This window comes from Pan paniscus, chromosome 3 (genome assembly GCF_029289425.2).
Source record: "Pan paniscus chromosome 3, NHGRI_mPanPan1-v2.0_pri, whole genome shotgun sequence".
In the NCBI taxonomy this organism is placed as follows: Eukaryota; Metazoa; Chordata; class Mammalia; order Primates; family Hominidae; genus Pan; species Pan paniscus.
Window position 1 is genome coordinate 138,561,475 of NC_073252.2, and position 21,245 is coordinate 138,582,719.

The 21,245-nt window shown below is 41.4% G+C and overlaps 1 protein-coding gene across 1 annotated transcript in view; it reads right to left on the reverse strand.

Annotated features, from left to right (window-relative positions):
* TBC1D9 (TBC1 domain family member 9) overlaps window positions 1–21,245 on the reverse strand; it is a 135,703-nt gene that overhangs the window by 64,479 nt on the left and 49,979 nt on the right. Inside the window, exons 2-3 of the mRNA XM_003820689.7 lie at window positions 16,451–16,561; window positions 1,245–1,363 (exon numbers count right to left, since the gene is read on the reverse strand). Coding sequence (XP_003820737.1) covers window positions 1,245–1,363; window positions 16,451–16,561 — 230 coding nt within the window. The remainder of the gene's footprint in view (window positions 1–1,244; window positions 1,364–16,450; window positions 16,562–21,245) is intronic.

Below are 21,245 nucleotides of genomic sequence, written 5' to 3' on the forward strand. Positions count from 1 at the left end.
ATCTTGTAAACTGTCACAGTAAAGATTGGTTCAGATGAAAAATCATCAATGGATCAATCCTAAATCAAGACAGAAATTTTGACAAGGAGTGATACATTTGTGTGGCCTGAAAATGTTTTCTTACAGAAAACTGTTTATTATTTGCAAAGGCAAAATTAGTAACTCTACAATGGAGAAATTGGATATCACACCTTGGGCTCATAATGCCAATGAGGGGCAAATGAGTGTCATGTGCCTCAAGAAGTAATACCTTGAGAAGGACACAGGATCACCTATGCAGTATTCCATCCAGGAATGCAACAACTGAATCGATTCATAATATCTGACGAAATGCAAAATGAAATCATTCTAGTAAAAAACCAGAATTGTATACTTTAAAAACCTCAATGTCATAGAAGACAAGGAAAGGCTATGGAAATGTTCCAGGCTGAAGGAGACTAAAGACATGAAAACTAAATGCAATGTCTTCCTAGATAATTACCTGTACTGGAGTGGGGGTGGGGAAGGCTATAAAGGGCATTAAGTGGGCCAGTTAATGAAATTAATTAGAATATGTGTCAAATATTCTGGTATTAATGTTAAACTTACATATAATGTTAAATATTGCAGGTGATAAATGTAGTGTTGTTATTTAATAGAATATCCCGCATGTTCTCATTCACATGTGGGAGCTTAAAAACTTGGTCACATGGAGACAGAGTAGAATGATAGATTCCAGAGGTTCGGAAAGTTGTGAAGGTGGGACAGGGAACAAAGAGAGGCTGGTGAATGGTACAAACTTACAGTTAGAAGAAATAAGTTCTAATGTTCCATAGCGACTAGGTGACTATAGTTAACCACAATATATTGTCTATTTCAAAGTAGCTAGAAGAGAGGACTTGAAATGTTACCAACACATAGAAATAATAAATACTCCATATGATGACTACCCCACATACCTTGACTTGATCATTCCACATTCTGTGATGTTTTAAAAAAACACTCACATGTACCCCCAGAAATATGTAAAATATCATGTTATCAATTAAAGAAAAAAAAGGAATAGCCCTATTCTTAGAAAATACACACTGAAGTATTCAGGAGAGGAGGCGAACACACACATGAGAAAGCAAATGCAGTAAAATGTTAACAGGTGAATTTGGGCAAAGGGTATACAGGTATGTTTTATTCAATTCTTATTTTTACAACATTTCTGTAAATTTGAAATTATTTCCAATTAAAATGTTTTTCTTTTATCCCACTACCTGTATTTTTCCTCTCACAAATGTGGTGATATCATTCTCATTTTCAAAGATGGAGAGTGTCTGCAAGAGATTTTGCTCAAGCCATTCCCAGTGTTCAGTGATTTCTTTCCTGGAACCACCTGTACAAATGAAAATAATAATTCATGTCAGATTTCATGCCAAAGATATTTTAAAAACCAGGCTCACTTTTTCATTATAGTCTATACCATCAAAGGAGACTATCGGACCAAGAGCTTTGCCTTTAAATGCTTTCTCTCCTCCAGAGGAGACACACACACAAGACATTTAAGGATGTGGAAACGCAAGAGTAATATTATAATCAAGTTGTGTTATAATCAAGTTTGATTAGGTGAGTGCAGAGGCTTTGAGGACACTGTTTCAGATCAGAAGGCAGCAATATTTCTCAAATTCACTTTTCTGGACTAGAGTTTAGCACATCCCTCCCCTTTCCTCCCTTCTAGAATTTGCACTTTACAGGGTAACATAGATCTTATGATACTAGGTTACAGTTGTTAAGTTGCAACAATATGAGAGCTTTGGTATGCCACTGGAGAACTGATGTAACCACCTCCTATAATGGGCAAAAAATTACTCTCACTCACTTCAATTATGAATGAGATGTGAAAATGGACTATCACTAGGGAATAGCAGCCTGGCTCTCATTAGCACAGTTGCCTTGAAATGTAATGGGATGAGGTCATCCTTGCAGCCTCAACCAAGTCAACACATTTTGGTCAATAATAAGAAGCATTTAAGATAACTCTTCCAGCAACCTCCAAACTTAAACAATCAGCTTTATAGTATATGTAATCACTACTCTGTTTTTGCTCACAGCTGCAGGGTGTAATAGGTATGCCATCAGGGTGGGGGTATAAAGATACTGGACTAAATTCCCCTAATGATTGTTAATGATCTTATAGAAAAATGGCTTTTTATAATTTGTCCGTATATCATATATATGTGTGCCATATATATATGTGTGTGTGTGTGTGTGTATGTGTGTCATATATATATATATATAAACATATAGTATGCACTGCTCATTCCAGAACTAAAGAAGGAGTTTGTGATTCCATTGATTCACCCTTCAGGATTCTCCTTCGATTTCCAAGTTATATTTTAATTGATTTCTTTAAAGTGTCTTTTCTCTCTGTTCTTTGTCATCAGTAAGATCTCAGAATCTCTGATTCTTGACAAAGAATGAAAGACAGGAGGCACAAATGTATCTGCAATTATACTCAGAACTGTGGCAGAACTAAAATCTCTGAGAGAATGAGAGAAAGAAATTCAGGAGAGAGAGAGAATGAGAAATTTCAGATACACTGAGGAAAGGCAAAACAAAACCCACATGCACTTTCTTTTACTTTGAGACTAAACATCAAAATTGCCTACAAGGGATGCTTATGTGAAGGATGAAAAGCAGGTATCAGCTGAGTGCAGTCGCCCACGACTGTAATCCTGGCACTTTGGGAGGCTAAGATGGGAGCATCACTAGAGCCCAGGAGTTCAAGACCAGGCTGGGTAACATGGGGAGACCCAGTTTCTACAAATAATAATAAGAAAAATTAGTCAGACATGGTGGCATGTGCCTGTAGTCCAGCTACTTGGGAGGCGGAGGTGAGAGGTCCACATGAGCCTAGGAGGTCAAGGTTGCAGTGAGCCATGATCACACCACTGCACTCCAGCTTTGACAATGACACAGTGAGACCCTGTCTAAAAGAAAGAAAAAAAAAGCAGGTATCTTAGTGGAGAAGAGTCCAGTGAAAACACTGAAGCATACATTGCTCCTCTTCCTGGGTATTTTCCACACTTGCTCTTTCATGGCCATAAGCTACCATGTGTAAAAGCAGTGGGATAACTGTCCTACAATGTCATGGCAAGACCTTGAAATTGGGACAGCTGGGTACCTCCTCCTTCTCTGCCACCAGTCAGCTGGGTGACTTTAGACAAGTGCTTAATCTCTGTCTCAAATTCTGTAAAATTGAGATCAGTTAAAAACACAAAACTGGCTGGGGGCAGTAGCACACTCCTCTAATCCCAGTGCTTTCGGAGGCAGAGGTGAGGGGATCACTTGAGGCCAGGAGTTTGAGACCAGCCTGGGCAACATAGTGATACCCTCATCTCTACAAAAAATTAAAAAATTAGCTGGGAGTGGTAGCACACACCCATAGTTCCTAGCTATGTCAGAGGCTGATGTGGGAGGATAGCTCGAACCCAAGAGTTTGAGGCCGCAGTGAGCCATGATGGTGCCACTGCACTTCAGCCTGGGCAACAGAGTGAGACCCTGTGGAGAGAGAGAGACTCCAACACAACAACAACAACAACCTTTACCCATCTCAGAGAAATACTGTGAAAATCACAAGGGCTAATGTCTGTCGACACATTGTGGACAGCAAAAATACTGTTCAAATGCAAAGTACAATGCCTATTTGAAATATTTAGGGAATGAGTCATTTTGGAGTTTGAAAGCTTTAAAATATTTTAAACTTAAAAATTTTAAATACTAACTGGAAAATTTTTTCAGACATACAGAGCCCTTCCTTGTCTGTAACCAGGTCACCACCATCACCAGCTGTGACATGCGGCAGACACAGAGAGAGCCCTGTGCAGAATAAATGCCAGCCATGAATCCTCCACCCGACTGTTCCATCTGTGCTTGTTGGCACTGTCAGATGGACTGCACCTCAGGACAGAGGTACTCCTGGGAACCACAGGACTGAGTTCTGCAGACCCAGAGGCATAATTCATCTCTGTTTTGCCTCTCATCTGTCCCTGCCTACACTGATCACAGATATGCCTTGTAGAGTCTGAGCCTCGGCTCAGCCAGGATAATCTGGCTGTTGACTGGTATCTCACCATGCTCTGCCCTTTACCAAGTTATCACACCAGGTACTTTACTTTCAGAATCCCATGGAATCCAACACTATTCCTTGGTTGTCGTGGATAGAAAAGCCCATCAGCCATAAGACCTATCAGCTTTGCACAAGCTGCTTTCAAAGCTTCCCTTCCTCCTTCCTTCCCCGCTTCCCTTCCCTTCCCCCTTTTCCCTTCCCTTCCCCTCCCATTCCTTCCCTTCCCCCCTTCCCTTCTCTTCCCTTCCCTTTTTTCCCTTCCCTTCCCCTTTTTCCCTTCCCTTCCCCCTTTCCTTCCCTTCCCCTTTTTCCCTTCCCTTCCCCCTTTCCTTCCCTTCCCCCTTTTCCCTTCCCTTCTTTTTCCTTTCCCTTCTCCTTTTTCCCTTCCCTTCCCCCTTTTCTTCCCTTCCTCCTACCTCCCCTCCTCTCCCTTCCCTCCCCTTCCCTCTCCCCTTCCCCCCTCCCCTTTTCCCTTCCTCCCCTCCCTTCCCTTCCCCTCCCCTTCCTTCCCTTCCCCCTCCCTTCCCTTCCCTTCCCTTCCTCCCACCCTTTTTTTTGTTTTTTGAGACAGAGTCACGCTCTGTTGCCCACGCTACAGTACAGTGGCATGATCTTGGCTCACTGCATCCTCAAACTCCTGGGGCTCAGGAGATCCTATCACCTCAGTCTCCCCAGTAGCTGGCATTACTGATGTGTCTCACCACACCCTGTTAATTGTTTTTATATTTTTAGTAGGTCTCAAACTCCTGGCCTCAAGAAATCCGCCAGCCTTGGCCTCCTGAAGTGCTGGGGTTACAGACTTGAGCCACAGTGCCCGGCCTGTGTGCTTTATGCATAAAGAAAGGATAAAGGTTTCTTTATGTACACATTTCTATATGTACATCCCCACTACACACACACTCCCATAGCAGAAATGGTATATGCCCATATGAATGCACTCCTTCAATAAACATCTAACTTGTACCTCCAACCTTCACTGACATTATATAGTCCACAGGCTAATTGTCTTTCCCACCCCATCTTCAAATAGTCATCTGAATAATCTTGCATTGAAGTTCAGGTTTACTATCATTGTTTCCCCACCTGTTGCCTCCTCTGCTGCCTCAGGACCTGCTGTCCCACACTGCCCACTGTCCATCATTTCCATAATCCCCACCATCCACCTCCAACATTGTTCTCACCACTGGCTCTTTTCTCTACTGCTCGCTATGAGGTAGGTAATGCCTACATGTCTATCTTCCTTTACCAGCACTAGCCCCAAACCTATTGCTTCTGCTTGTGCTGTTTTTGTTCTGTCCTCTGTCTCCTGTCCTTCCTCCCTCACTTGTGTCACATGAAAAGGCTGGCCTTTTGGAGTCATCGCCAGCCACTCGCTGCTCCCATGTATAGGAGAGGTGCTGGGACCATAAGTCTCAGGATCTTCAAGTCTTTCGGCATGCTCAGTGCTTTGGGGCTGCTTCGGTACTGCCAGAAGGGGTTTTGGAAGTTTCTTCTGGCTACATCCAAGCCTAAGATACAAAGAGTTTCAGAAGACAGGATTCTATGACCAGTATAGCAGGAACTCTAAAAGTAAAGGTCCTGGTGTGACGACTTGGTAAAGGGCAGAGCATGGTGAGAGCACTACTCAAGAGTCAGAAGAACTTTGTGTATTATTATATGAACCCATTATCATCATATGCTATTTTAGAAAAGAAAAAAGACAAACGCTATCAGTAAACAGCAGCTTTAGGAATTGAACTATGGATTCCTATCTAGACCCAACAGATACTTTCTGGGGAGAATAATGTAAAAGTATCTTAAAATTTATATTTACTGCACAAATGCACCATATTCTCTGAACACTTTCCTAAATGCACAAAGAAGCAGTGAGGACAGGTGTTCCAGCTCCAGGTTCTGGTCACTAAAAGTACGAGGATACTAAAAAGTACGAGCCAGGACTGAATTCACCATCACCGTCTGAAGATGCCAATCCAGTAAAAAATACTTCTGGAAGCAGGTGGCCACTTCTGTCCACTTCTCACCCCAGAAAAAAGGGTCCAAGTTACCTCTCAGAGATATCAGAACAAATGCCACTTTTTCTGGACCACTCCTTAAAAACCTGAGACTCCAAAGGAAATGTGTTTGAATCCCAAATGTTCCTTATAAATGGCTCTTCCATTTCTCAAGCAGATTAAGTACATGCGCTGCAGTAATTCAAATCTTAGAACTTATTAAAGTGAGATAATATGAAGCTCCTTTGTCATGACCCTGACAAGGAACTGATCTATTTACCCAGCAGCTTGAACAAACTGTGTTAGGACACTCAGAAGAGAAAGGAAGGGCTTGGCTGTCGATTTTCTGGAAAGGCCCCATTTACAGAGATGCAGCAGGAAAAACAAGCTGACCCGATTGTGTAATCAGCTGGAATAACAAAGAACCCTGATGTTGGGTATGAGAATCCTTCAGGAAATGCAAGTTAAAGCACTCTGCTGTGGCTAAAAACTAGAACACTTGATGGGCTTAAGGTTTAGACATTGACTTCTAAAAAATAAGAACCATTATCATTTCAAGCAGTTTTTTAGGGTAATGGCCAGAGGCCCTAAATATATACCTGGGCAAACTTTTTAATGTTGTCTGCAATGATGAAAAATACGAAATCATCCTAGTCTAATTATTCATCTAGTTTGAAATCTATCTTAAAGTCATGAAGTCTACTTGAAATAAATAGAAGATGGACCTCCAAAATGATTCTATCACTTCTGGCCTCTGAGGATTAAGAACAAAGGTTTAAGGCTCCATTGATAGATATTTGGCAGATATTTCTTTTGTGATGCATGATTCATAATAAATTTTTTTCTTCCTACCTCCTAGGAATAATACATTTTGTTTCTGGGACTGCAGAACTTGAGAAAAACCTGTATTGCAGAATAACTAAAATGGTGAATTCTCATTGATCATAAGTGTATGTATGCACATGTGTAGGTACATTTGTATGTGCATACAAAAATAAAAACCACTCATCACAAAGCAGAAAACAAAACAAAAACCCAATAAGCCTCCAAGGATTAAAAAGCAACTGACCTAGTATTTTCAGATTCAGAACAGGCTATGTGGATCACTGAGTTCACATGAATTGCACTTGAAGCTAATTAAATAAAGGGAACCAAATGAATAAATCATCTGTATTATGGCCTTATCCAATATAATCTTAGTCACAAAGATGATAATTTTGAAGTTTCCATACCAAATGAAGGCAAGAGTATTACTCCATACACTGGAGCAACATTTAACCTGTCCCTGTATTTACCAAGCCACCCTTGTACTTTCTACATCCAGAAAAATTACAAACTTATATTCAGAGAGGGCAAAAGACAAAACCCAAAAATAACATGGTGATTTGAAACATTTTTAGAAACAAATGAAAATATACTTTTTCAAAATCCACATCTAACTAAAGTTATAATTATAATCAGGTTAAGTAAGATGATAATGATAATGCCTTCTATTATTTGTGCTTACCAAGAATAGGCATCACACTTAACTACCGAAATGTCAAACAGACCGGGTACGGTGGCTCACACCTGTAATCCCAGCACTTTGAGGGGCCAAGGCAGGTGGATCACTTGAGCCTAGGAGTTCGAGACCAGCCTGGGCAACATGGCAAAACCCTATCTCTACAAAAATTACAAAAATTAGCAGGGTGTGATGGTGTGTGCCTGTAGTCCCAGCTACTCGGGAGGCTAAGGTAGGGGGTCACCTAAGAATGGGGAGATCAAGGCTGCAGTGAGCTGTGACTGTGCTACTGCACTCCAGCCTGGCTTGCTCCACTCCAGAGTGAGACCCTGTTTCAAAAAAAAAACAACAAAAAACAACAAAAAAACTGTCAAACATATCCAGATTTTTCTGGCTCTGAAGTCTCTCTCTCTATATTTTTAATAATCTTTTTCATTTCTTTATTTATTTTAATAGAGACAGAGTCTCACTATGTTGCCCAGTCTGGTCTCAAACTCCTGGGCTCAAGTGATCTTCCCCACCTCAGCTTCCCAAAGTGCTGGGATTACAGGCACAAGCCACTGCACACATCCAAAGTCTGCACTCTCAATTGCTACACTTTGCTGCCTTCTTACATGTTTTACAAGTGCAGTGAGTATGAATAAAGGTTAAATTATCTGAAATAAGAAGAAGCCTGGTTATGAGTGAGGCGATATTACTTAATGCCTCAGACCATGTCGAGAAAGTACACCTGGTTTCAAACTTCTACAATGCCACAAACTAACTCTGGGGCCGTGGGTAAATTACTTTAACCTCTTTGTCCTTCAGATTTCTTGTCTGTAATATGTAAGGAACAACACTTAACACACTGGTTTGTGCTAGAGATTAAGTCAGGGAATACACATCAAGTCCTTAGAACACAGAAAACACCAAACAGTTACTTTTGGAATTATCATAAGCAGCAGAACACAAAGACCTCATCTTGAAATGTGATTCAGAAAATATTTCTAACTTCTGATGTCAAGAAAAGAAACTAGCTGTTTAACTATTGCCCAACTAACATACATTTAGCACAAACCTCTCAGGCCCTGGAACACTTATGTTTGCTTGCAAAGGGTGCATATTATATGCCTAGGCCCTCTTGTGTAACTATGATAAGATTCTGACATAACTCTGCTTATAATCTCTTATGGGTCATAATAATATGCTCACAGCTTTATAATCACTTTGAGAAGAGAGAGTCCTAGGTAACTCATTCAGCCTTGGCAATAAGAATCAGTAGTTAACATCCTTATTTTACTGGATAGTGGGAACATAAATGTCTATCTTTCTGGAGGGCAATCAGGCTAGACATATTAATTACATGCATATCCTTTTTTAAACTTGTTTATTTTTGCTATTTTAATTATATGTATATTCTTTGATTCAAGGTATCTACTTCCATAAATTTATCCTAAGGTGATAATTAAGAGAATGTGCAAAGATTTTGTTGGGAGAATATTCACTAAGATTGTTCAAAATACAGTAATAGTAGGGGAAAAAACCCTAGATTTCCAATAACATACTGAGTAGATAATTTATGTTACATTCACATAAAATATCTACTTATTAAAACTGATAGGCCAGGCGCAGTGGCTCATGCCTGTAATACTAGCACTTCGGGAGGCCGAGGTGGGTGAATCACTTGAGGTCAGGAGTTTGAGATCAGCCTGGGCAGCATGATGAAACCTCATCTCTACTAAAAATACAAAAATTAGCCAGGAGTGGTGGCGTACACCTGTAGTCCCAGCTATGCGGGAGGGTGAGGCAGGAGAATCACCTGAAGCTGGGAGTTAGAGGTTGCAGTAGGCCGAGATCATGCCACTGCACTCTATCCTGGGCAACAGAGTAAGACCCTGTCTCAAAAAAAAAAAAAAAAAAAAAGAAAATTGATGGTATGGAAATACATTTTATTGACATAAAAATTATTTTCAATATATTATTTTCCATTTTTATTTGCATTTAAATACATATCTGTTATATATTTATATATACTGTAAATATATAGTATACACATAGTATATATTATATACCTATATATATTTGTATATATAGGTATATAAAGTATATTGGAGATTTTTTAAAGTCTAGAAAGTGATGATTTGTGATGTGGTATTTTTGTTTTCTTTTTTATTCATTTTATGTATCTATATTTTGTAATTTTTGCAATAAACATGTATTGCTTGAAGAAAAAAGGAGCAATTATTTTTGTTTGCTTTCTTAACTCACTGTGTTGCTAAGGCTACGAGAATAGTCCTTGAGTTACACAGACCAAGAAAGAATTATAAAAATACCTATCAACTTTCACATTACGTCTGCCTCATGCAGAAGGCAACTAAATTACCCAACATTTTCTTTATCTACAGTAGAGAATAGGAGCAGAACCAATTAGTAATCTTTAATTAAACTCTGGGTCTTACCAGCCGCTAACTAAAAGAATATTTAATTATAAAAGCCAGCATGGTGCCACTTAAGAAGTCCTGGGATGGGAGTGGGGAGACCTGAGAGCTTGGTCTGAGCACCACATAACTAGTTATAACCAGGAATGTGAACTTGGACAATTCACCTTGCTTCTGCATCCTACTACAATAAGAGGGGCAGGCAAGACGACAGCTGCTCTATCTTTCATTTCTGAAACACAATGACCATCTAGGACCAGATGACATTCTGGAATGGTAAAGAAAAGGGAAACTCAATCAATACACAGCCAAATCAAGGCACCGTTCGGCACTGTTGTCAGTGAGCTGTCCGTCAAACACATCCTCTCCACGCTTTCCTTTATTAGCCCTTTTTGAAGGTCAGATGCATCCAGAGGGAACTGCCAGCAGCTCCTTCTGTATCTTTGTTTCTAATTCTCCTGAGCTGTCACAGAACTCCTTTCTTTAGATCATATCCTTGGAATTACCTGCATTCCTATGTGCCCATATTCCCATGGAGATCATATAACCAACCCTTCTTACTGTTAGAACCTTCTAGTCCTTATAATGGGCAGAAAGCCAAATGGCTTTCTACCTGTGCCAACTGAAGGCCAAGGAAGACAATGGACTGGACTCTCTGCTGCCTCTGGAACACCATATCCAAAACAAGAGCTGCTGGTGGCATATCTGTACCTATTTTTACTCCAATGTGAGCCCCAGGTGCAAAATAGTCAATTCACTGGTAAACCATGAGAGACAGAATTGTCAGAGTACAGTAAATCAGCTCAACAAAACTGGCTGGATAAAAGGTAGAATTTACTGTACAAACTATTAAGCATAATGCTTAATTGTAGGCTAGAATTGTTGACATAATGGCATATTAGCCAAAAAGAACAAAAACCGCATTTTGGGTACTAGTGAAATGAAATGGTCGTTGTTTAGGAAAGTTTTTTGGCTCCCTTTCCCAATTAAAGTTCTCCATGTCAAGGAAATGTAAACGATCAACTTCTTCAGACCAACTTGGATAAACTAACAGAAGATAAAAAAGAGGCGGGCCAGGCGTGATGGCTCACGCCTGTAATCCCAGCACTTTGGGAGGCTGAGGTGTGCAGATCACCTGAGTCAGGAGTTCGAGACCAGCCTGGCCAACAAGGTGAAACCCCATCTCTACTAAAAACACAAAAATTACCCAGGCGTGGTGGCAGGTGCCTGTAATCCCAGCTACTCGGGAGGTTGAGGCAGGAGAATCACTTCAACCCAGAAGGCAGAGGTTGCAGTGAGCCGAGATTGTGCCACTGCACTCCAGCCTGGAGACAGAGCAAGAGTCCGTCTCAAAAAAAAAAAAAAAAAAAGATAAAAAGAGGCATATGAAAATAATGTCTCATCAAATAACTCTTGGTACCTCCACCCCGCTTTCTATATGATTCATATTGCCGAGGGCCAGGTGCTTATTACAGTGGCAGTAAGATGGTCTGAAACAGTCCTCCTGCCTGATTTCATGTGGCTCAAGTCTAAGGCAAATCATACAGCTAGGACTTACCACTAACACTACTACTGCTCTATGTGGTCTATGTCAAGACATTGGTCGCAGATGCTCCCTTTAATTCAATTTATGCTTATTAAAGATTTACAAAACACATGACAAGATCAAGGTTTATAGAAAAAGGTTTTATAATCCCATGGATTCTACAAGGCAGTGATTGAGACTTACCCAATTATCTGCAGAAGTTTCTTTTATAGCAATATTTCATAAAATCCTATAAATATTTCATAAAATCCTTTGCTATAAAAAATTTTATAGCAAAATTTCATAAAAATTAGAAGTTTTTAATATATTTTCCTATGCCATACTAACTTTGTAGTTTATGAAAAATAACATTAAATTTACAAACAATAAGATACAGATATATTTTAAAAATCTTAAGGGAGAAGCTTCTGCTCTTAAAATCTTATCATGAAAAGGAGCCAGTAACTTGGATTTTAAATGGAAATCAGTAAGAAAGAACAATTAATAGGTGGCCTGGTGTGGTGGCTCACACTTGTAAACCTAGCACTTTGGGAAGCTGAGGCAGGCGGATGGCTTGAGCACAGGAGTTTGAGATTAGCCTGGGCAACATGGCAAAACCCTGTCTCTACAAAAAAATAAATAAATAAATTAGCAGGGCACGGTGGTGTGTGCCTGTAGTCCCAGCTACTTGGGAGGTGGAGATGGGAGGATCACTCAAGCCTGGGAGGCAGAGGTTGCAGTGAGCCAAGATCATGCCACTGAACTCCAGCCTAGGTGACAGAGTAAGACATTGTCTCAAAAAAATATACAAAATGCAACAAAACACAACAACAACAAAAAACCACTTTCACAACGCCTGTCACTTCCTTCTGTGCAGTCTTCCATAAGGAAATTCTGGAGCTATCTCTATGGGTAATCAATATATACAAAAACTAAAACCATTCTGGGTTTATTATAATGAAACAGGTGTCACTGGGAAAAGAAAACTACACATCTCTTTGGACAATAATTTATGCCATCAGCATTCACAGTGTAGTGTTCCTTAGCCTTGGCTCAGCAAATAATTCAGGAATAACTCAGCTTTGTAACATCCAATTCTATCTCATAGGAGTATTCACAGGAAGATCTGTTTCATAGCAATACCATGGCAAAGCCCCAGAATCAGACTGAGGAGTAGTAACGTCAGGCAGTGACATTATAAATGTCAATGACAATAAAGGTAATGGCTCAGGGGCAGAGGAAAAGTCACAGGAGACACAAACCAGTTCCTTACATCACCAGAAATTGAGGTGGGAAGACCGAGCCTGGAGGGCTGTAAGGAGAGATCTGAGGGCTCTGAAGACCTGCTGCCTGCAAAGGATCTCTCAGGCAGTTTGGCACTCATGGTGGGGTTGCTGGAAAGTGAGCAAGAAGGCTGCAGCGTCCTTTCCACACCGTCATGAGGTGGAGGGGTTTGGTGGCTCTCCCTAACTTTTAACTTCTTTCTTTTTAGTTCTTCATCTGCTGACTATGAAACGATTCTAGATTGTTTGCCAACTAAATGTGATGCTTTCCCAATCAACTACGGCAGGCCAGATGGCACTTTCCCTTCTACGGGCTCCCTCTGTGGTGGGTAAACGTGCAGAGAAGACTGGAACACTGTCTTCCAGGAGCCTAGGTTACACTGGTAAGTCTGTCCAGGTCAGAGTCCCAGCTTCCTCCTCCTTAATCCTTTATCACCTTCCTCTCACTCAATCCCCATTCTTCACTTCTAGATGGGTTTTCCCGCTGCTCTAAACCTTGAAGCCATGCCTTCGTTCATGGGCTGTGTAAACAATGGTTATAGTCAATTGTCATTCGCTGGGCTGTTTGCATCTCAGAATACATTTAAAAAGACATAATTATGGTCTGGTACGGTGGCTCATGCCTGTAATCCCAGCATTTTGGAGGCCGAGGTGGGCGGATCATGAGATCAGGAGTTCGAGACCAGCCTGACCAACATGGTAAAACCCCGTCTCTACTAAAAATACAAAAACTGGCAGGGCGTGCCTGTAATCCCAGCTACTCAGGAGGCTGAGGCAGGAGAATCGCTTGAGCCTAGGAGGCAGATGTTGCAGTGAGCTGAGATCGTGCCACTGCACTCGAGCCTGGGCAACAGAGTGAGACTTCACCTCGGGGGTGGGGGGGGGGAGGGGAAGACATAATTACAATGTTAGAATTTCAGGTACTACTAAATCCTTGAAGGAGAATTACCCAGGCAATGGAGCTTGCCAGCAGCCTGAAATCACACCCAGATAACCTCGTCTAATTCTGCAGGAGGCTAGACTATATTCCTCTCTTTAGTTGGATGCCCAGAAATTAAATGGAACTGTAAGGCACTGGTTCACACTGGGCTGTAATTGACTATTTACTTGTATCCTCACTAGACTGTACGTTTCTCAAGAGCAGAGACCAAATATGATTGTCTTTATATTTTTAGATCCCAGCACAGCACCTCCTACCAAGTAAAGATCAATTTTAAAAATGAATGAAGTCAACTGAAAAAACTCCCAATGGCCAAAGCTGGAACAATTTGAGCAAAGAATAAAGTAATGTTGGATTATAACCCAGAAGACAAAATAAATAGGCATGAGTCTATAGTGACATAAATAATTAAATAAATAAATGAGGGAGAAAAGATAAATTTACTGTGCAAGAGAATTCTCCATAAATTATGTCGATAGTCTACCCTAAAGGAGAGAAAAATCCCTACTCCTTAAGTATGGACTGCACATAGTGATTTCCCTCCAAAGAGAATACTTTGAAAAGGGAAAGAACAGAGCAACTTTACAGTGGACAAACCTAAAAAAACACTATTTCAGGGAGGTGATCAAGGAGGCCTGCGGTCATAAATCATGTTGATAAAATGTACACTTAGCATGGTGAAACAAAATGGCCCTTTATCTCTGTGATCTTCCTCACAAAAATCTACTGCCCCTGTCTAATCATGAGAAAAATATCAAACAAATTCCAACTGAGGAGCATGCCAAAATATACTGGATCAGTATCTTTCAAAACTGTCAAGATCATCCAAGCCCAGGAAAATCTGAGAAACTTCCACAGCCCAGAGGAGCCTAATGGGATATGACCGACTAACTATAATGTTATACCAGATGGGATACTGAAACAGAAAAAGAAAATGAGGGAAATCTGAACAAACAATGGACTTTACTTACAAATAATGTATCAACACTGGTTCATTAATTATAACAAATGTACCATAGTAAGATGTTAATAATAGAGGAAACTCTGCATGGGGGGTGGTATAGATGAGAGTTCTCTGAACAATCTGCTCAACTTTCCTGTAAATCAAGTAGAGGCAAAAAAATAAAAGTTAAAAAAAGTGTTCATATAGAGCCCTTGCTTTTCTTATGGTTATTTTAAAAGCCACACGCAAACAAAAACTTGGCCATTTTGGGCCAATTGCAGTGGCTCATGCTTGCAATCCCTTTACTTTGGGAGGCCAAAGCAGGAGGCTCACCTGAGCCCAGGAGTTCAAGACTAGGCTGGGCAACACAGAGAGACACCATCTCTACAAAAAAAGAAATTATATTAAAAAAAAAAAAGTCCGGGTGCAGTGGTTCATGCCTGTAATCCCAGCACTTTGGGAGGTTGAGGGGGGTGGATCACCTGAGGTCAGGAGTTCAAGACCAGCCTGACCAACATGGTGAAACCTCATCTCTACTAAAAATACAAAAATTAGCTGGGCGTGGTGGCATGAGCCTGTAATCCCAGCTACTTGGAAGGCTGAGGCAGGAGAATCGCTTGAACCTGGGAGGTAGAGGTTGCAGTGAGCCAAGATCACACCACTGCACTCTAGCCTGGGCAACAGAGCAAGACTCCGTCCCAAAAAAAAAACAAAAAAAAAACTTGGCCATTTTGGACTAGAAGTTCTTATGAGAGATCCAATAAAAGCAAGATTAAAAAAAATTTTTTTTGCTGGGTGTAGTGGCTCACACCTGTAATCCTAGCACTTTGGGAGGCCGAGGTGGGCAGATTGCTTTGAGGTCAGGAGTTTGAGACCAGCCTGGCCAACATGGTGAAACCCCATCTCTAGTAAAAACACAAAAATTAGCTGGCATGGTGGCAGGTGCCTGTAATCCCACCTACTGGGGAGGCTGAGGCAGGAGAACTGTTTGAACCTGGGAGGTGGAGATTGTGGTGAGCCGGGATCACGCCACTGCACTCCAGCCTAGGTGACAGAGTGAGACTCCGTCTGGGAAAAAAAAAAAAAATTAAGACTAGTCAAGTGCAGTAGTGAGAAGTGGGGAAAGAGTAGAAAAGGAGTTCCATCTGCAACTGACTGTGATCAATGGAGATAGCTCATGACCTTCGGACCAGCCAAAGCAAGATTGTTGACTACTATTTTAAGCACAGCACAGCATTACTGATTATCAACAGGAGAAATAAAGAATCCCTACTCAGTAGGAAGTACTGTGCTAGGATATATACTTAGTACATCCAAGTATTCCACACAACTCTCTTCATTTCCCAGCTTCCTCTGCAGTGAGGTTGGGCCCACATGACTAGTCTTGGCCGACTAAGTGTGAGTGAAATGGAAGGTGGAGTGTGCCACTTCTGGGCCAAGGAAGTTAAACACAGATGTGCTCCACCCTCACACTCTTCCCTTGTATGCTGACCTTGGAGGCCTTGTGTTCCAGAGAGTGTCACTACACATGGAGGAGGCCACATGATCCCAACACGACTCTACCAGAGTGAGAAAGAAACTTTCATTGTGTTAAGCCACTGAGACTTTGGGTTCATGTGTTGAAATGGCTATGGTTAATTACCCTACAATACCAGTGATTGCATTCAGCAAGTATGTTCCTTTCCTTCTGATAAAAAGTTGTTAACCCTAACACTTCTTTTAAAACTTGTGTATTTCTGGATGTGGTTGCTTACCACAGGCGATGGTCCAGTAGACCAGGGAGTCTGGAGTCTGGTACAAGATTCGGTAAGGAGCGACCCGGGCGCTGGAGTCCAACACAACATCAAGGGTACCCACCAGCAGGCCTGAGGGTGGAAAATGGGGAGAAACAGGTAAGAATTGCCTTAGTACTTTCCCAAATTCCCAGGGGCAGCATGAACATGCCCTTTCATGAGATCTTCCAACAACCCCATCTCCCACTGAACCACACCTTGAAAAGTTTCATTTTAGGATGATGCTGGCTCTACACAAGTTGTACAACTTGACAAGGTCACGAGAAGCAGTCATGTCCATCTGATTCAGTCTGCCAGGCTGCCCCACATGTTATTTTCATCTGCCCCACTTTCCATTTATGTTTAAAAAATTAGTACAATTCAGCTCAGCAAACACTAATTAAATTCCTACTATGTGCAAGACAAACCCTGTGGGCACAAAACTGAAGAAGACAGCATCCCCAGGGCATTTATCATCAAGTGGAGGAGAAGGTCAGGCAGTGCTTTGGTACTGTGTTTAGAAGTGAGCTAGGGCCGGGAAACAGAGGGATCTTCCCATTTCCACAGCAGAGTCCTCTGCCATTTGTGACATCAGTCACGATAACCAGGGCTAACCAGAGCCTGGTCTGTGCTATGAAATGATGCAGGAATAAGGTTGAGGATCAGGGTCTGCATTTTTAGCACAAAGTTTTAGTTCTTTGAGTCAAGAACCCCAGTGATCCACTTATCCAGGGTTTACCAGGCCCATGTGAAAACTTGTTCACATTGTCCAAGTCCAGACAAGCCTGAATGTTCAGCAAAAGAATTTAGCAATTTATTTGTAAGGAATACAAATGCCCAGTATACCAATGCTGACTTAAGAACAGGCTGTACCTTCTCTTTCTAGGAGGAAAACTGACACGGAAAAGGAAATTAAGAGCAGAAGGCAGCTTAGTGAGCAAAGGTGGAAGGTGCCTCTAAGGTGAAGTCTGCCCAGATGACCCGGCTGAGGCACTCCAGCCATGCGGAGAACGCACAACCCTGTTTCTCACTCAGCAATCTTTTTCCAATGTTCCCAGACAACTTGTCAGGTATGGTGGTGACAGTACAAGGATTCTGACAGCTTCAAACTGGGAGCCTGTCATCAGTGCAAATTTCTCTTTTAACCATCTTTTAACTACACTGAAGCGGGATTGACACCAAACATTTTCTACAGTATTTTAAAATAACACAGATTACACACATACGTTCTCCAAGGTATAATAAACTAGATCCCTTAATTGGAAAGATGAATCCAAAAGATTCCCATGATGTAAATGCCCATAGTTACTCTAAAGCTACATGGAACCCAGTATAGAGCAGGGCTTGGACTCAGAAGGACCAATCAGGAGCTCAGACCAGCTGACAATATTAGCCCAAGACACTTTATTTCCAAAAATCTCCCTTTTCTCAATTGCCAAATGGAGACACTATTACTACCCCAGGATTGTTTTTGAAGACTGAAGGTAATAAGACTTAGGGGTAATAGGCTGTTTGGAATGAGGGATTAGGCCACCTGAAAAAAACCTGCTAAGATACTTTTATCTAATTTTACCTTTATTTAGATTGCATGTTTATAGAGGATGACTTTGGGATAGAACTAATGGTATTTGAAGCTGGGAGATGGAGGCTAAAGGCCCCAGCCTCCCTTGTTTGCAACTGTTGATACTGAAAGCAGCAAAGCTCAGTGCCATATTGCAGGCTTTTCCTGAAGTTTTGCTGAATCTGAGGCACAAATTCTGAAAATGTTGCCACTAGTACCTCGCGTTATTTTGTAATAATGTCTTGAGGTTTGGTTCTGGCCATACCAAATAAGACCCTGATATGCACAATGCCACTGAAATTCACTTCCCACTGCTCTGGCATCCTGGTGTCACGGAAGGAGCTATAATCTAGTCAACTCATGTTCGGAAGAGCCCAGTTCTGGCTCTGACTCTGTTATAACCATTTCTGTGGAGTGGGACAGGCCATTTAACTTCTCGTTGCTTTGATTTCCTCAGTTGTAAAGTGGTCATAACTGCCCTTGCCTTCCTGAACCAGAGTTATTAATCAAGAAGCCTAAGTGAGGTAGACCATGCAGAAGTCCTACAGTTGTCCTTGGTCTTTGTCCAAGGGCAAAAAATCCATTTAGATTCACTCCAAACCACAGTGACCATTAGCTGACCTCAACATACCAGGAAAAAAACAAACAAAAAAACTTTTGCTCAGTAGAAATTAACTTGTTAGCTCTGGCCTGTATGAAATACATTAAAAATGAAATTCTTACAGCCTGCAAAGTCTTCCAAGAGGATAGAGTTCCACATTATATCACACACATATGCATTTTTGTTTGCTTTACTGTGACTTGGATTTACTACAGAGACCTCTAATTTCTTAAATGACTTTTCACTTATCTACAGATGGAAGAATAGGACATATAAATGCATCACTCATAATTGAGTGTTTGTAATACCTCTCACATCTTGAATCAAAATAAGAAATAAAATGCTGCAACTACTACAAGTGTCATATGTGTTGGTTCTAAGGCATACAAACTTTAGTCTGGGTTTAGAGGGTTGCAATCAAGAATCAGCCTGTGGGCTAGGCGCGGTGGCTCATACCTGCAATCCCAGCACTTTGGGAGGCTGGGGCGGGTGGATCACTTGAGGCCAGGAGTTCAAGACCAGCCTGGCCAACATGGTGAAAACCCTTCTCTATTAAAAATCCAAAAAAAATTAGCCAGGCACAATGGTGTGCACCTGTAATCCCAGCTTCTAGGGAGGCTGAGGCAGGAGAATTGCTTGAACCTGGGAGGCGCAGGTTGCAGTGAGCTGAGATCATGCCACTACACCTCAGCCTGGGCAACAGAGCAAGACTCTGTCTCAAACAAACAAACAAACAAACAAAACAAAAAATCAGAAAAAAAAAAAAGAAAAGAAAAAAAGAATCGGCCTGTATGGTTTAATAAGCCTCTGAGTATCATCAAAGACCAAGACTCTTCCAAGGGCAAGCATAATTGACTGGGCAGGGCAGAGCAGCGGACAGGGGCAGTCCTGGTTCTAGAATGCTTCAATTCTGACTCTGCCACTTCCTCCTGGAGCCTCAGTTTTATCATCCTTAATGGCTCACTGAACTTTTGTCCTCTGTAACACAAAAGAAGGAAGACCTCTGAAAAGATCTAACCCAATCCACATATCTCCACCACCACAATGTTCCCAATTAAAATCCAACCTCAACATAAACTATTCTAATTAACAAAGCCTCTGGTGTCAATTAGAGATAAAGAAAACCCAGTTGCTTAAAGCAGGGCCCCCTGGAGTGAGGGTTTCTCATTAGATGCAAGCTCACCAACCCTACCTCTGCATTCACAACTGGCGCCACCAACTTCCACTAAGACTTGGATGAAAACTAACAGATATACATGTACGTAGCACAGGCACATGCTGAAATATTTTCAAGTAAGTTACAGAAAGTATAATATCAGGATATTCACATTAGATACATTTAAATGAGAGAATTTCTGTGAAAATTCCCCGAACATTTAAGGCACTGGATATCCAAACAGAAAGTAATATTGTGAATTGAGGTATGCAGTTGGCCAGTCAAATCAAGAAACAGACTCTTTCCATATTAACCCAGAAGTGCTGAGTCCTTTCATGCCTGGATAACACTGAGCACTCAAAATGTTGTGCTTGTCTGTCTGCTCTTGTCTCCCCTGACCTCAAACAGCAGCAAACTCCTAATCTTTTAATGCCGTCTCATTCCTACTCTACTCTTCCTCCCAGTTCTGCCTCTATAATGCCTATTACATTTGTTTAAGATTACTTGCACATTTTGCCTTGTCCCATTTTTTCCTCTTCTCTCCAGACGGAGAGTTCCTTGAGGGCAGGGTCTAATTGATTATTTTGGACCCACAGGCCCTGCACTTTGGAGTCCAGTAAGCACTAAACACATGTTTCATGATAAATGGACAAGTTAGGGGTGTGTGCATGTGTGTGTGTGTGTGTGTGTGTGTGTTTTAAACCTAAATAATAAATTATCACCATGCTATCTAAACTCTGTTGGTACATGAAGTCAAGACCCTGGGAAAAAGGAAATACTCCTCCTTTGTCCTCTATCGATGTAGAATACTAGGAGATGGGAAATCTGGTCTAGAGAATCCCCCTGCCCCAGTGCAAAAGCAGCAACAATTAGGATTTTCTTAGAAGTCTCATTACTCATACCTGGGAAATGGCCGTCAAAATACTGAATCTTTTCTTCATTTCCCACACAAAGCGCTGTTTTAGCAGCTGTTCTAGTAAGCTATTTCTGGTGTTAAACAATCTTGATTGCCTAAGATAACAAAATCAAATTACAGCCCTCAAAATAACTCTTCTCTGCATCTACCTATTACATTAGTACAGTGGCATCTTATAATGTAAAAGTGCTGTTTTCAAGGAGATTCAGAAAACACTTGGCAAAATTGTTCCATATTCGCTTCCCATTTGGTTGTGGGCACTGGAAGATGTGTGATGCACAGTCACCAATGCACAACTGCAGCCCAGCTAGGAGCTGGTACAGGTGGCAGGTCCACAGTGCTGCAGAGAAACCCCCGTCAGCCCTCTGCAGGCCGGGCTATGTCAGGAGTGTGCTGCCATGCAGAAATGTGCTCATGGAAATGATCAATCCATCTACTGATGATCAGGGCTAAAGTTAAACTGGACAGGATCCTAAAGATCACCTGGCCTCCCCTACTCCATTAGTCCTGACGCTGGTCCGAAATGAAGCAGAGATCCAGGAA